This window comes from Perna viridis, chromosome 6 (genome assembly GCF_037379345.1).
Source record: "Perna viridis isolate PV_CMFRI_1.1 ecotype Kerala chromosome 6, ASM3737934v1, whole genome shotgun sequence".
NCBI lineage: Eukaryota > Metazoa > Mollusca > Bivalvia > Mytilida > Mytilidae > Perna > Perna viridis.
This window is the reverse complement of record NC_142450.1, coordinates 17280343-17298609: the sequence shown is the minus strand read 5'-3', so window position 1 is coordinate 17298609 and position 18267 is coordinate 17280343. Positions and strand designations below refer to the sequence as shown.

At 32.0% G+C, this 18267-nt stretch overlaps 1 protein-coding gene across 2 annotated transcripts in view; it reads left to right on the top strand.

The window, feature by feature from the left end:
* The first annotated feature begins 3176 nt into the window (after nt 1-3176).
* The window catches only part of LOC148613901 (transient receptor potential cation channel subfamily M member-like 2), a 29671-nt gene continuing 14580 nt past the window's right edge, over nt 3177-18267 (top strand). The window contains exons 1-9 of one of the 2 annotated variants that reach the window (XM_088587563.1): nt 3177-3378; nt 8196-8396; nt 9938-10038; nt 10794-10950; nt 12288-12450; nt 13536-13638; nt 16284-16362; nt 16966-17075; nt 17909-18043. In XM_088587563.1, coding sequence (XP_088443689.1) covers nt 8201-8396; nt 9938-10038; nt 10794-10950; nt 12288-12450; nt 13536-13638; nt 16284-16362; nt 16966-17075; nt 17909-18043 — 1044 coding nt within the window. In that variant the 5' untranslated portion in view covers nt 3177-3378; nt 8196-8200. Of the gene's footprint in view, nt 3379-8195; nt 8397-9937; nt 10039-10793; nt 10951-12284; nt 12451-13535; nt 13639-16283; nt 16363-16965; nt 17076-17908; nt 18044-18267 lie in introns of both variants that reach the window. The other variant, XM_088587562.1, reaches the window with a different exon arrangement.

The window sequence follows — 18267 nt, the reverse complement described above, 5'->3', positions numbered from 1 at the left end:
GGGTACCGGGAGTACGAATTTGGTGAATATTGTTCACTGTTTTACTCGTAATCTTTTTTTTTTTTTGAAAGTTTAATTACATGTTTTACGCCTATGTGATATTGTGGCAATGCCCTTTCTATGATTGCAGGAGGCTGTATAATTGAATTGTACTGAACACTTAAAAATTGATTTTCGTTGCTTCTTTGTAAAGCTTTTGTCATGGTGGTGGTACAGTGACGACTGGTTGACTCGGAATCAGAATAATATGTCTAAGTGGAATAACATGCTTAAAATGTGACTGTTGTTTCTTTGAGATATCGCATTCAAAATCTAGTTCAATGCCTCGGTCAAGTACAAAGCAAAGTCAGTTCGATTTTCCAAATTGTCCCATCCGGAAATGTATAAAAAAGATAAATAATTAAATATCAGAGAATATAAATAGTACACTTCCAATTCAATAACTATACAACAATAAAGTTAAAAAAAGTTAACATTTGCGGTAAATATGTTACTCACTGACACCTTTGCCTGTTTCAATGCAAACAAATTTGAAAAATGCTGTTTTGAAGATTTAAAGCAGATAATTCATCTCCTGTTTCTTTTTTTTATTTAAAAAAAACCCTTGATATATTTACGCAGTTTGTACAACAGCCAATCAAATAAAAGCTAGACGCTGAAAATCAATCTGATGGACCTGCCCATGCGCAAAGTTTAGGCATTTCTGAATTAAACCAATTTGCATTTATACGTAGTTCGTGCGTCCGTGCGAGACCCCACAGGGTAGTCAGGGACGGTAAAAACCCCCGTAGTAGTACGCAGTTCGTATTACATAGGACCAACACACAATGTGGCGAATAAACTCCCATGTTGATTTTTTATTTGTGTTTCAATAGCTTAGTCAACATTTTATTAACATAAATAATGCCTTTACTCTTGTCTTATCTTATCAGTAGAAACATTTTAAAAATATAAATGAAACGTCGATACCCCACGGTACCCTTTCTCCATATCAAAAGGAAGGACAATGGTTATGCAAGGGGTACAAATGCTGGTCATACGCTCAATATTTTTATTTGGGTTTCAATACCGTATTTGACATTGTTTTTAAAGTCGAGTAATTTGCCTTTAAAATAAGTCGGAAAGTTTAGTGTTTTAATGTTGTACAAAATGGTTCAAAAGTGTTTATTTGCGGATTTTCGGTAGAAAAGTTGATTAGTCAGTAGCGATTAATCGATAAAAAAAATGCTTGTTTGGTATTTGATATCGCCTATTCCATAATAAAAACCGAATAACCGAAATTTAAATCGCATATTCGATTGTTTCTTGTAATTTGTTTAATAAGTGGTAAACTGCTGTTTTTTTCTGTGAACATCTATATGGTTCAAAAGTATTTTTACCGATTAACCGATTATTGTATACATATAAGATATTATCAGAAACAGTTGTTCAAGGAAACATGTGCTCCGATTTTCTAAATTTCTTACATAAAATAAAAAGCAGGCAAAAGATGGTGAAAAGAAAAGAAGCTGAAAACCTTATAAATGTTTATCAATGAACTTCTGTCTACATGTACAAATAAATGGAACAACATTCTTTGTAATTTGACAAGGTCATCAAAATCATCTGATAAAGCAAAATACGTAAAGTATGAATCAAAGTACGCTAAGTTTACGGGTTTAAAAATCACCCTACTTACATGTTAAAAAAAGATAAAATTGTCATTATGGACTAAATTTACTGATAAATATTGTACAATGAAATGTTAGCTATATAAGTTATTATTATTGAGAAAATTCTATCAGCATTGATTTTCAAAACAATTCCACCATTACTGTTGAACCATACAGCCAATAGAGCCATGGTTGTACCCTTTAAAATAAACAGCACATCTAAGGTCTCACTAACCACGTCCGGGTCAAATGGCCACCCCCGCTATGTAGTACCAAAAATACACTGAACCTAGAAATATGCATTATAATGCATTATTTGTGTGTATTCTGATCAAAAGTAGTCAAAATAAAGCTGAGAATGTGTACTTTAAAATCACTTTTGTAATTCACTACAAACGTGTATGAATACTGTTTACATGTGTGAGTAATTTGCCTCCATGCTGTCAATTAGCAGAAAAGGTAAACATGTTGATTTTCAGTATTTTTTATTCAAGCAAATTTTGTGAAGGATTTCTACGGTCAACGTACAATTAGAATAATGATTTTAAACCCTTATTTTCCAAGCTTCGAAATGGTATGCAACTTTAAAGTGTCATTTGTCCTGGGAATTCACAGTGAAACATTGAAAATTACTTGTTTGACATGTACAGTAATGGAAACGTTAGAAGTGGTTAGTGAGACCTGATCATGACGTTCAAGGAATAGATTTGTCTTCCCCTGATAATATGACAATGACCTGACGTAGTTGAGGTTGCATGGTAGACAAGAGAAATGCGAACTTTCTATCAATATCCATTGCATTGCCTAGTAAATGAGCCGATTTCAGGTTAGGGGAAGTGAAAATACTTTGAATTAATGGTGGGCAAAGCGAGACGCAAAAATATTTGGAACAGAATTTGTAAAAAAAATCCAACTTTCATGCAAAAAAGATATTTCTAACTTTAAGCGGGGCGTAAGCCCAGCACGCCAGGAACGCCTATCCATGTATTTGCGCCTGGTAACTTTTGATCAGGGGATGTATTTGCCGTAAATAATAGCCTTTTGGCACAATAGTACGAGCTCTCGAAATTATTTTAAATCTTTCTGAGATTTTAACAGAATCTATGATTACATTAGCATCATCTGCTTGCAATGGAGGAACTCTATATTTTCCGATAAACAAATATATAATAAATACAGAACCTCGTTATTATTTTACACACTAGTAAATGTATCGAAAATATTGTCTTAAGAAATATGTTGAGCTAAATCCAACTACTTACTTATGCTTTTGTGAAAGAGAATGTATAAACTCACAAATTGCTTTGCGAAGTGTTTTCTTCTTTCGTCCTTTTTAACAGTACACGAAGGTCAACTTTTGAAGAAAAATGGCCTTAGTTATTTTTGAATGTTTGTAATTGAGCATAAACTATTTCGTGATTTAAATGACTATTCACTAACCAAAAAAGTGTATAACTCATGTCTAAATGCATGCATTTAAACCAACTGAGATGAATGCAAAATTTTTAATTGCATGTCATTTAGAAAAATAAGTCAGTTGTATTGACTATTATATAAATATATTGTAAAACTCTAGCTTGAATTTGCTGATTTTACTTGTCTTAAAAACGTTGCAGTATGCTATAGCTCTCAGTGTTGGAATTTTGTCGTCAGGATGTAAGGAAACTCAACACGATTGTTTCGACTCCAGCTTTTTTTTAAAGAAATAAGACACATTGTTTCACAAGTAAGTCTATTTTACTGTTAGTTACTTTAAAAAAAGAGGAATAAGGGTTTCATGTGTATACTAACTGATTTCAATTAGCAATTCATTCAAAGTTAGATTTTAAGGGGATCACAGTGGAAGCAGTTTTGTTCTTGAATCCTACTAAGCCGAACCCAGGTTAGACTTTGTAATTTGTTTGGTTTAGACAAGTATTCTGTATTTTAAGGTTCTTGATATACACATATTGATATAAAATGACCCTGAAGTGACTGGTTAAAACAGGTTTTCGGGTTATTCAGGATTTAGTTAAGACAGGTTTCATTGTACTTCTCCATCTATTGTACACATAGACGTGTTTTTCTTTACTAAAGTCGTTAAGTCTAAATTGATTTTGAGTACTAATTTTGACCTATGTGTGCACAACACAAACCTAAACCAGGATTCTTATGGCCACTATAGAAGTTGGGGGATTTGCTATTCATAAAACCCGGTCTAACCCACCACTTTACTTTGAAATATTTGACGTATTATCGTTAAACAATCATAGTTTCGGGAATTTTATACACCGCATCTACCCAAAAGAACTTGAGATAAAGGATACTACAGATACTGTTAAGTCAGCTTCACATCTTTGAACTCAAACTATACGGCAAACGCGATGACTTCATTCCGTATTGTCAATTTTCCTGTCATATGTGGCAACATCCCTTCAGCACCTGCGTATGAAGTTTTCATATCACAACTCATACGTTATGGTAGACTTTTTGTATCGCGCTAAAATACTTACAATTAGGCTTCTGGAACTGGGTAATGTTGCTACAAGACTGAAGTAATCACTACAGAAGTGATCATCATCATTAACTTGTGGATCGTTACGGTGTATTCATGTACACCACGAAAACTCATTTGTTCAATGTGTCATAGTTTTCTTTTCCTCTTACGTCTACCCTGGACTTGACTTTTTATGAGCAACTCGGTTGGAAATTTTAGAAAAGCAGAGTACGCTTACCCTACCGGTGCACCTAGTCGATGCACCCAGTTGCTCATTAACACTTATTACTTTGTATGTATTGTTTCGATTATTTTATGTTCTTTGTAGTGTTTGTCTGTTTTCCATGTCTAGTTTTTGTCCCCGGATTACATTCTTTTGATTTCCGCTAGAATCCCGGTTCCCTTGATTACTCTATCGAGCCAAGTGGCTAACTTTCCAAACAAACGAAATCTTTGTTGTCAGAGTTCATGTGAAATTAATGTGAACGAAAACACCTTTTGCTCGAAAAAAAGTTCACATGGTTTGAATTGTCATATACCGTTTATCTTGTATAACGATCATAAGAAAATTAATTTCGTAACAAGAAAGTGAAAGAATTCGTATAAGTATTAGTATAATATTTAAAATACATATTCATTGTAGTTATGTACTTGTTAAGAGATGAATTTTCTTTGTATATTTCCCGAGTAGCAAGCATGCTACATCAACATTTTCACAGTCTGCATTGTTGGATCAGCAATACTCATACTCAGGCGGTCATTACAGCAGTTCTCCTTGACTTTATCTAAATCAAGATTTTGCAAGTTACCTTGAAATCAATTTGAAAAATTCATTGAAATATCCAAGTGTCCTGGTGTATATGGACACAACAAATTAAAATAGGATACGATAATGTGTTTTCTTAACATATACATTTTTATTGAATAGTATTTTATCGATCAATGTATAATAAATATATCATCCAATCATGAGCAGAAATTATTGTATCCAAAAAAAGAAGAAAATTTGTCTAATATATATCATTATGACTCGTGGACATTTTTTCATCGATAATTTGATTTTATCAAAACGTCACGCAACTACTTGTCAATTTCTGACACGCATATATATATTTTTATAAATATCTAATGATCACATTTAAAACATGAACAAAACTTTTACAAATGCTGAACGAAGTAGATAATGACAAGTACTCAGTCAAGGTTTACATTTAATTATACATATTAAACTTGTGCACATTCTTTCGGTTCGTAAATTGTATAATACCTTTTAGATTTATCTTAAACTTTACAAAGTTTTAATTATATAATTGTATAGCTAAATCCCCATATAATTCCACCTTAAACCGTTATAAATTAAAATATGATAAAGAAGTTGAAAATAAGACATTTTACTTTATGGTATTTGGACAGTACAGGTCAATATAAAACAGTGAAACCTGTCTAAACCGAACCATGATTAATCATAAAACCTATCTAAACTAGAGCCTTTTTCAAAACGTCCATTTATATCAATGCAATATATTTTGAAAATACATGTAAATAAACAAAACTTCTGTCTTAATAAGGTAGAAGTGGGGTAAGATACATAACTCTTGAAATCAGTGATATTATTGCATCATATTCAATTTCATCAGAGCCTATCAAGTTTTCATTCGAAAAAGAATAAAATAAATCCAAGTTACTTTTTTTTCCTTACACGAGATTAATGTATAATGGCGAATAGAAACGTTCTAATGATTTGTAAGACTTATGTCCCTTACCCTAGGTCTACCTCCTTAACCAAACGAATTTTAAAGTACAAAAAGGAGTTCAGTTTATGTTTAGTTTATGCAGGTTACGCTGTAATCAGATAAGTGTTTAAGTAACAGTAAAACGTAACATTAAAGTTCTTATATCGCTGTAATTTCGAAATATGACATTTCCTTATCTGGTATATTCAAAGTACAAGAGTAGCGAAGATTATTTTAATTTAGTTTTGAGTTGCAAAGCGAATAAAACTGCTGTATGGTTGAGCAAAACATGCTGACTAGGATGTCCTATATAATTTTTAAGACCAACGGAAAGTATGTATGGAAGATGGCAATAACGAGGGAAGAACCGGAAAGTTGGAAATAATCCCAATAGTCCTAATTGGTACAAGTATTTCTGATGGAAATGGTGGGACATCAGAAATAACTATCTTTTTGAACACTAATAATGACACAAAGGAAGGAAATGTAGAAATTACAACAAATTTGTTCCTATAATTTATAAAGAACGAAGTCTTCATAATGGTTTTCAATGCAAAACAAAGTGATAGCCTCGGAATGATTTCAGTCTGACGAGAAGTATAAGGAGCAGGGTGGTTTATAATGTTGTTCACTAAAATGGGTTTATTGTATTGCTTTCAATGATTGCTTAAATAGGGTCAGTAAGTCTCGTTACGTGACTCCGGGTTTTAATGAGAATGGGTCCTCGTCTATCATTCAAATGCATTGAGATTCGTCATTAACATAGCACTGAGTTCAACATAAGAAGCAAAATATCTTTCTGTGTAAAAATACTGTTAAAAAATGACAAATATCTAGCTATACAGGATAAAAATTTTAAGAAAGGTATATAAATGGAAGATTTTGCTGTGTGATGCAGCGCTTTGATTTCCAGGAAGTAAACAATAAAATGCAGGTCGGTCTTCGGATTTCAATACGTTCTACATCGAAAATTCCGGAAGGGAAACTGAAACTAGAACGAGACTTACAAACCCTATTCAGAAACATGTAAACATTTTCATTTCCGATATGCCATAAGAGTAGTACGAACACTAAGAAATACCGCTCTCACTTATTAGAGACAAGAGGTGTTTAGAAGCGTCAAGCTGTCTAGAAAGAGCGACAAGAGAACGAAAAGCATCAAGAACATTTTTAAATACAACTACGTCCTCTTACATGGTACACTTGCCTTATATAAAACTCTTTATATTTTAACAAAAAACTATTAGTTAAATATTGGTTTTTGAATATGAAAATGCACAAAAAATAGTCAAATTTGTTCTTCAAAGTAACGAATATACAATCTAAAGTTTTTGTTCACTTATGTCTCCGATAAAATATAAAAGACTTCTTGCAATTTATATTTTTAATATAGGTTCAAATGGTTAGCTTTTAACGTTGTTCTAGTGTACGTTACAAGTAATATTCTGGTCTTCTGTCGATTGTTTGGTTTTTCAGTTTTTATTTTCTTTGAATTAGAATACTGATGTATATTTTAATTTCTATAAATAAGGAAAATGTTCAATAATAACAGAAGTACATTATAAACTCATTTATTTGATATAAAGACAACAATAAAGGGATACTTAAGAGGCTGTCCATGTAAAAATCAGGCAGATCCTATGATATGGGTGGCGCAGGGTAAATTATATATGGATATATCATATGTATGCCAAATAGTATATTTTCGAATTAAATCTACGATGTATGGCTCAGAAAATGTTTTTTAAAGTTCCCCAACAAAGCAACCGAATCCTGCTCGTGTTAAAAAGTTATCTCCTTTTCCTTAATGAATTTCAATACTTTTTATGTTATTCATTTCTTTTTAATCATCGTAGCTAATCAAAAACAAACCTTTAACTTAGAATTAATGCATTTGTGATATAAAACTTTTTTAACTCAAAGTTTGTCATGTGCCTGCCATGCCAGATTTTCGCATATACATTAATTCTAGAACAATACAACTAAGACATAAGCTATTTTATCTATGTTGATATGTATTTCTCAAAATATCTATGTTTTTTTTCTATCATTGTTTAATAAATAATTATAATAGTTGATATATGAAATGCATATATCTTGGTATAAGGAATTATCAATATTTTTATTCCTTGGGCTTTGGCCTAAAATGAAGTCTTCATCCTAATTAAGATATAAATTCTATTTCCGAACCAGTAAGTTGTTATCAAAAGGCAATAGTATGTGATGTATTATTAACCATAACTCATACCCGACATTTAAATTTCAATACAACATAGAGTACCTAAGCGTCATAAAAATTTATATAATGATACATACTACTTTTTTTTAAATAAGTTTAAATGGACCTAAGTAACAGTATCAGGTGTTGCCCGGAGGAAGTGGCTTCGAGGGCAAAAAGGGCATATAAAGACCTTTGCATACGGTTTGGTGAGTCTCCACGAGTGCTGATTACAGTAACTGGAGCTACAGATGGATTTTATATGAAACATAAAGATCTTTTGAAGAAGCAGATTTTAAAAGCCGTTGAATCCACAGGTAACTTGATCATGTTGTTATTTTTAATTTAAATTCAAATGCCTTTGGTAAGTGAAAAATTCGAAATTGGTGTTTGGAACTTAAGTGACTATTCGTATAATTGGTTTCTTTATTCTTTATTTTCTTAATATTTTCTAATTTTAAAAAAATAAAACAGACATAATTCATTTTTCAAATTATCTGGTCGCAAAAAAGTAAGTAACATTTATTTACTAAATCAGGTTCGTTAAAAAATATCCAACACTAAAATACATAATATCTGATGAATTAATTTGTAAATTATTGTGGTGTTAAAAGTCGAAAAACAAAATGCATTTTATAAATAAATATTAACAATCAGTATTTCCTGTATCTATTTTAATTGGTATCTATATAGCCTTCTACAAATTAGATTTCCTTAAATATAATAGTAATTCACTGATTTTGTCAACTTTGCCCGGTGGCAATTTTATGCTGCTTGATTGTATTGTAATTTAGCGAAAACAACTAATGAAACAACTAACCGTAATGAGAGCGCTTTGCGAAATAAAACCTGGTTTAAGTCACTCTTTCCAATGGCAATATCTATCAATATCTATCTACGTGGATACTTTAAATATCAAATCGGGACCAATGCGGATGTTCTAACTATTAGGTATTTTCTAGATATTGCCATGAAGGACTTTTCTTATGACTATTCCTTTTGGCAGTTGCCGAGAGATTACCCATCAGGCAATTTCGGTGGTATCCTTTATCTGACCCACCAAGCTTCTTATTGATGAATAACCTAGCTATGAACAAAAAGTAAATATGTTCAATATAATATTTTTTATTGTATGACCTTAAAATGCATTTTTTATTTGTATAAATAGAAGAGTCTGAGTGATTCCCAACGATGTTAGAACTGTCCAATTTGCGATGCAAATGTTTGGTCGTTCCCCCGCGGGACTAGAACCCGTACCGCTGTGAAATCTATGGCAACACCGCCTCCACAAAGTCCAGCGCCCTATACCACTCGACCAGCTAGGCTAAATAAAAATATAGCTTTCGCTGGCCGGATCATTCCTCCTTGTAGGATTAATCTAGGGCTCTATCTAAGTACACGATGTATGGTAGTACGGGACAGTTCATCTGGGTGTTATTATGTAGGATAAAGGATTAAATTAATGATGCATGTCACAACAAATCAATATTTTATAAACGTCTCAGAATGTGACGACTCTATTCGCTACTCCACTCGGACCACTCGGCCAACTACGCTATATAAAAATATAGCTTTCAAGCTCGGAGTGATACATCATATCTCAAGGTAATCAATGAAACTGTGCAGTTACATTTGTTACGTCCTCAAAACGGCTTCTGCCTTCATTTTCATGGATCTGCTATATATTTGACTGTTTAAAGTGTAAAAGTTCTGACATAAACTTTTTCAATACTTTCAGGAGTAATGAAATGAAAATGTTTGGAACTAAGAAATGCATGAATCACTCATCATAAGCTTCTGCCTGGTTTTAAGCAGCTATATTTAAAACAATAAAACAGGTTTCCATTTGTTTTTTTAGATGCATGGATAATGGCTGACGTTAGTTTAACATCATTTATTTTCTCAATTTTTAATGAGTGTAGACGGGGATTTGACAAAAGCACCATAAAATGGAGTGGAGTGAGTTTCAATAAAGTAGTTAAAATTCATGCATTAAACTTCAGATAAGATAAGACACTTTTGTGGCACTTCAGACGCTGTATTAGAATCAGCATTGCGAGCTCCTTAAATAATTGGAGAAAAAGTACCAACTAAACGTGTTCTTACCTATAATTGGTTTTGGATACTCCACAATAATTCTGAGTATATGTAATTCCTTTGCATTTTTCAGTTCTTTCCTTTAAATAGCGTTTAAACCACGTGGATACTAACTACTGAATCAGTCTCGTAAAAATCATATAGTAGAAATATGGGCAACAATAACAATCCATTTCTACTTTCACAATTTACAAAAAATTAGTCAATCGATTGTGATTTGATTACGTAGGGGAACAAAGGAGCCCTCGGACGATTGCATTTTAAACTGGGAACATTGAACAGGTGATTATTGGGGTCATATTCAGCGTCTAAGTAATGACAAACGTTAGTAAGGTCACAATTACTCTACAATAGAATAATGAAGGAGTATTTTCGCGGGTCTTTATTATGGATATTTTCTACATAAAAAAAGAAAACGGGAAGTTCAAAATTGGTAAGAATACTATTCCTGTGTTACAAAATGACTTTAAATGTCCGATGGTGTTCAAAAAGTCTATATGGGACTTTGAGCCCCTGTAGAGAACGTAAACGCCTTGTAAATCCCTCTGGAAATTCGTCTGTATATCATATAAAAAACCAATAAAAGAATCGTTATGAATACTCAAATTCTCTTGTAGGATACTGGGAAATCTGGCAATAGAAATTTTAGGACAAACCAACTGAATGCAGATGCTGTAGACAAAACTGAGGCTAAAATACCTCACTGTATCATTTTTGATAATACTGGTGTTATGCTGCAAGCCATTGAACACTATGTAGCTAATAAAAGATGTCGTAAGTATTTAAGAATATTTAAGTTATTAAGTTTAAGGGAAAATATGTAATAGGAAATAAAAATACTAGGATATCGCTTGAAGTACATCTGAGTTTTGTTTAGTAAATATGTAAACGTTAGATGACATAACAAAACAACAACAAAAACCACGCATATATAAAAAAAAAAGTAAATGAGTCCACAAAGAACTGAAAGCAATGACCAAGATCACCAGTAGGGTGAGCGTCCTCAGCTTTCTTTTTTTTTTGGAAAAAAACCAACTTGCACAAAAATGTCATGTCCGTGGTAGACGAGAGGAAAACCTATGATACGATGAAAAAATCGGCTCTCATAGTGCAGAAGGTAAACTCTTGTATTGTAGCGACAAGATCGCCTCCTTAAAAACTGTTTAATTGTCCTTAATGATATTTTGAGCAGGTTCGGTTATAAATGTAGATGCTAAGTCATTGATTCATTTTCGGGTCTTTTGAAATGAAAATATCACCGGAGGACCAGATTTGTATTAGAGATCTCCACTTATTTGCTGGAACTATGATCACCGTAAACGAACGTAACTCAACTAAACTCGCCCAAACAGAACATTATGCTACAGACCGTGAAAAATATCTTTTCACAGTCGTTGGAGATCAACAATACTAACACAGCATTTGCAACCAGTGTTTGAATATTATATTCTGTGCTATACTTCCGATAGGCAGACAAATGCGAGAGAAGCGGCGGGTCAAGAGATTAACAAAAGAAGGGTGGACCGGAGAAAAAGCGAGAACCAAGGCTAATAATGACTTGTTTTTGTCCTAATTTTGCATGAAATTAGCAAACTTATCCAATAAAGAGGGGGGTTCCAAACTCCGGACACCTGCAGGTTCCGCCAAGCCTCTTGTCCCCTTTGTGACACAAATTAAGAAAAGAAAAAGGGAGAAAATTGGAATTTTGGAAGCACATCCGGACAAATCTTGCGAATTTATCCGAACTAATTGATACCAGTATTCGGAATATATAACACATATTGTATGCAGTTGAATGTGGACGCATGCACTGCATCACTATACTCAGACTTCGTCATGGATGATATTTTGTCATCGTGTACTAATTTAGTATCAAATCAACCATTCGCCAAGCCCACTCCACATAAGTTAACGTATCTACGTATAATGTCATGAAGTTACGATAAGAAATAATAAATGAATTAAAAAATTGTCACTAACCTCTTAGTACATTTAAAATCATGGTTCACAAAAATCAGTAGCCTTTAAAATTGTTTTTGTTCTTTCCGTTAAAAGATTTGTAAATCACTTTAAACTTCGTTGCTTGTGATTAAATATATATCTTTTAGCAGATTCCAAACCCGATGTTATACCAGTTGTCAGGGTTGTAATTGGCGGAGATGAGACAAGACATATTGAACAGGTTACTGCAGCATTAGACAAAAATATACCAGTGGTAATAGCAAGGGGATCAGGTGGAGCTGCAGACTGTATAGCAACATATGTCTCGTACGGGTAGGATGGCTTATAGGAGTAGATTAGTGCTTTACAATCTGGTTAAATAATCAAGATTTATATTGAATTGTCTATTTCATTAGAAATTGTAATTGTAAAATTAGTCGTGAGTTATGATGTTTAATACTATATTTTATAACGACGTCATAACTTACGTTTTTTTAACTTACAAAATTGCTTAAAGTTAAATCGATCGCTAGAAACTCAAATCGAAAAACAGGTTAGACCCCTGTCAGTAGAAATGTCATGAAAAACAAATAACTTGCAGATTAAATGTCCGTTGTGGTAAAAACAAGAAATAACACACATCTTTGAAGGTGATTTAGGTTTATATTCATTGTTACCGACTTTTCAAGGGCGAATAAAAAAACCGTGACTTTCTTGTACTCTAATCAAGATTTTTCACAAATGTCCAGAGATGCAGAGATTAATTAATGGTCATTTCAAATTGAGAAAACAGCCTTGAGTGAAGGTAGATCAGTTCGGTTTACGCATGTATACTTGAGATTTTTTTTTTCATTTCGGCTGATTCTTACCAAAACTTTTAAGTGGCTTCAATACAGATGCTTCTGAAGTCGATGGTATACTTCTTGATATTCTTGCTTTGAGTTTACGAATTGAAGTTGACTGTTTGAATTATATCTTTGTTCCCTACTTCACACTATTTGAGTATTACTACATTAAATACGTATTGATGTCAAAAACTGGCAAATTATTCCTTCTCTTAGTACTGGCTACAGAAAACTTTGCTAAAGTTTTATTGTAGAAAAAAAATACAGATTTTAAGATACAAATTGAAATAAGCCGCATTCAAAAGGTAAATAGGAACAAAAAAAAAAACAAAAAAACAAAAAACAAAAAAACAAAACAAAACAAAAACAAAACAAAACAAAGCAAAACAAAAACAAACAAACAAACAAAAAAATCCTAATAAAGCGTGATAAAACGAAGAATGGAAGAACAAAAAATTGGCCTTATTGCTATTGTCGAGAAAAAAAGAGCACAGCTGCCAACCCAAAACTACGATTAATTAATAACTGATTAATGATTGTGTCTGAAATTTTATTTTATTTCGGCCACAACAGTAAGCGACCTGAAATAATTGAAGAATTTATGAAAGGTAGAACTAAACGACTGTTCAGGGAAAACTCTCGTACCATCAACAACTGTCAAGTTGACAAAAGCAAGGTAGGAAACTTCGATGTTACTACATGAATGAACAAACTTATGTTTTGCAAGCAATCTGTCTCCGTTATATCGCTAACGACAACAGCGATAATAAATCATAGAGAATAGTTTTTTTTTAATATAATACATCTTTGAGAGAGTTTAAGAAGCGCAAATGAATAGCCGTAAAATTAAATTGTCATGCGAAAATAAGTATCCGCGTAAAACAATTGCTTTATAGATACAAATATCAATGTAGATAGCATCGGTCAAATAGAATGCCGACTAATACGTTTGTAATTTTTAATAAGACAAGGTTTTCCTTTTTTGTTAAGTAATTGATACTCGTTTTGCCAAACTAAATTGGAATTTCGCCTCCGTCCATTAATTTGACTTGACGAAGAATATACAAAATCTTTCCTACAATGTGTAATAATGTAGTTACATCCAGAATACGCTTCTTTAACTATTAGTATCCTTCGATTGTTGGATTATGTCTTGTATGCCTACATTTACTATTTGAAAAAAATACAAAAAATCAAATTGAATATCATAATTATTTGTTTATGCATTGAATATTATTGAATATGTTTGAATATCAGAATACCAATGTTGACAATTTATGTTGACGTATTTTACCGTAAGCGATAGTAAATACAAAAAATAAACAAACAAACAAACAAAAGAAAAGAAAAACAAATCATATATATTGCATATTTTGAAATGTTGTACACGTGTTTCAAGGAATAAACCCTAATCATATGCAATAAGATCAAATAAATGGAAAAAAAGATCTTAATCCGAAAATAATTGAAATATGTTTGATATAATTCTGATATGATGCATGCATTTTTTGATGATAACGTAAACTTCGTGCATTTTTACGCTCTCCGATTACAAACGTAGTTGTACAAAATTTACATCTTGACCCGTTGTATATTATACGTTTATAGTGACTTTTCTACAACCATGACAGTCTTTTGTTACCAATCTGGTCAACCATTCAATGGATTGACAACCTATTGGGACATTTAAACTGACCAGTTGCTATTGAAAGAGTTGATGAATACTTACTTATGAATCTTTTCATAGCTAGCTCCTAGGTATTTAAATATGAAGCAGCTACCTGTGTTATACTATTTATCATTGGTGAGGGGAGTTCAAATTTAATAAATTATATTTTGTTTTGGTATTTTGTTGACAAGGTTGAAAACTATGGTTTAGAATTGTATATTAAAGTACTTATTTTATCTTAACTACATACACAGAAGTCTTAAATATTATTATAAAAATGAGATCTGAATCAGTATTTATACCCTCCTTCATAAAACTTGAATAGGCCTACCAATGTGCCCTTTTAATGGAAAGTATATGATTCATACTATAGTTAAGGAACAAAGGTTCACATGAATAACACTTTTTGAAATAGTGCTATGGGTTTATTTTATTCAATTTTGAGTATGAGTAAGTTAAAAGTGAATTAAGTGCTTTATCAATTGTGAAGGATTTCCATTGGAATTATGATGTTCCGGATTAACTACACTGGTTTTCATAGTTTGGGATTAAGTTTCATGTTAATAATAATTTTCATTTCTGTTATAGTTTGGCATTTAATGCGTTGAGTTTGATTGAAATTACAATTTGGGATTACAAGTGCAATGATTTTCCATGAAATTTAAGATTTGGAATAAGTGTTATTAACTTCTTTGGATTAATTGTAGTTCATTGAATGTATAGCTTTGGATTTAAATGCTATTTTCCTTGAAACGTTTGTGGATTATTAAAATGCAATGATTTTCATTCAAATGTAATAGTTTGGAATTTAGTGCAATGGTTATTTTTAAATTAAAGATTTGGATTAACTGTTTTGTTTTTCATCGGAAGTACAGCTTGGGATTACGTGCAATGATATACATGTAACTGGAACTATATGGAGAATATTTCTTGGTTTCATTTTAATTCCGGATTAAGTGCTATGATTTACAGCTCTGATTTGAGTGTTTTATGTGAAAATGATTTTATTGGAATTATACTTATGGCTGAAGTGCATTAAATTTCATCAGAACTATATATACATTTTGTACATGTATATTTTAAGTAATATAAAAATGTGTGCAAACAATTTATAAGAATCCAAATTATTGTTAAAGTAGATACTTTGAAGGAGTATATTTCAACGCATATATTTAATTTTTTTTTTTACTATTTTACTTTAATTTGCCATTTCATATTTGCTATCCACTTAGGGACCAGTGGGTTTAAAGCATTTTGTCTTGGAAAAATATAAACAATATTCACAATCAATAGTTTTCCACATTAGTACTTTTCTTGTGTTAGCAAGTACAAAAAATACAAATTATTTAAGATTCACATTAAATTCCCTCAAAACACATTGTAAGTAATATTCACAAGCTGAGAAAATTCCATATGATGTGAAACATAGCCAGTATTGGCTGCCTTACACATGACCAGGTAAATTTTCATGGATGAGTGGCTACCTATTCATCAACTCTTTCAATAGCTACTGGTCAGTTTTAGTGTCCCAATACCTTTGTCAATCCATTGAATTGTTAACCAGATTTGTAACAAAAGACTGTCATGGTTGTAGGAAAGTCACTGTAAAACTTTCGTATAAAACTCAAAATGCTGATTTCGTCTACTTAAAGGTATATATCCATTCATTTGAAGACAAAGACACCAGCTTTGAGGAAACTATCCAGAATGCTATCTTCGATACCCTCAAAGGTAAGGAGTTGACAAAAAGTAAAAATAAAACGATAAAAAAAACAATATTTGTATTGTATTTTTCAAGAGAAAAAGTATACTAAGACTTTCTGTGAACCATTTATTTTAATTCTATTTCATAAGACGATGAAGAAAAGGGAACACTTAAATGTGCACTGAATAACATATTTAGGAATATTATAATAGGGCATAGCTTATTTCATTTAAAAATCGGGCAGACCAAACTATTCTTTTTTAATACTTTTCACTAAACAGGGCTTTTATAATGATAGGGGTGTCCTTCATTCTTTCCTTCCATACGTTATTCCGTTACGGTACCTATTTATTTTATCCATTACTCATCCTACACCGTTTGTTCACCTATTGCATTAGGCTTTAACCAAAGTCAATTTGAATTCCAAAAGGTGCATGTTATTAAATGTAGCTGAGTTGCATCGATTAAGTAAAGAGACAATGATCACTAATTGGCTTTGCAGATGTTTTTAAGCTTTGCAATCTAAAATGTATTTTTTGCGTAACGCGAAACTAAGATTCATTAGCTATGTTTAAAAATTGTTTTTTTAAGGTATTTGTTTCTTGAAATACTTTTTGTGTCATATATAGAAAAAAATACAAGTATAGAAAGACAAATTGGCGCTGTGCAAGAATGGAATAGGATAGATATCTTTGAACAAGATATTTTATCAGAAAAGGCCCCCAAAGAACTGAAAAAGGTAAGTTTTGTTTTATTGGTTAGCCAGTCCCTATGTCCATCAACACGCGCAAACAGTTTTTTTGGGAGACAAGAATTACTTCCTGTCTGCTATTTATAATATGTTTCTTCTAGTGTTGGGGACCTGCATTGTTGATGCTTTATTATTTCGGAATTATACTCATTTCAAATCCGAAGAGTGTCGCTGGCGGATCAAGACATGCCTATCATTCTGGAGCACTTACTGTCACCCCCCCTTTTTTTAGCTCTAATCTAATTGTTGGTGATTTATTGTTTGCGTACCGTTTTTATATTTTTTTCTCCTGTGTCCACTTTAAAGGCCATACTTATGGAATTTGACGTATTTGAATTAACTTTCTGCTAAAGCTTCGGTATTTTTTTGCCGATACTTTATAAGTTTTAAGAAAATATTCACCTACTGGACAGGTTTTTGTTATAATTATCTATCCAACTATTTTCTTTGTTCCAAAGTTACAAACATTTTCACCGAGAAAAAAAGAGAGGAAGGCTCATTTTTAAAGCTAAACGTTTAGATAACAATAATTCGGGTAATTTATTGTCATCCTTATGAACCCCACGATCTCAAAAATATATTAAATAATATTACTTTAATCTTTTTGTCTCAAGTGTCAAACTGTCAAACCAAATTAAAACTTCTATTTTCAGATTATAGTATATACGGTTAATTTTATTTTCGTTGGGTTGTAACAAGAAAACAAAGGATGCTAATCTGTCTATTCATGTTTCTTTTATTTTCAATTTGGCATCAGTATTCAAAAATCACAATTTATGTATTGATTAATTTCATCACATAAATTATCCTATCTTCTGCAGGACTTGTCCGATCTGTTTTATTCATCGTTTGTGAAGGACAGTTGCGATTTTGTCAAGATTTTAGTGGACTTCATATCTAGCAGCATCGTAGAGGAGTACTCAGACCCAATCAAAATGCAAAGATTATACGAAAAGGTTCAGCTATTCTACAAATTACATTGTACTGTAATATATTAAGACCAGTCCACATAAAATCCAGACATTGCCAATGGTAAAGTGGTTCAAGGTGAAGAAAAATCCACCAAACAAACGATGCTTTTTCAGTCTACGTAGGCTACACTTTTAAATAACAATAATCTTTTTTTCTGCATTCAGATATGCACTTTTTAGAAAATCATACATTCATATCCCATTAAAAT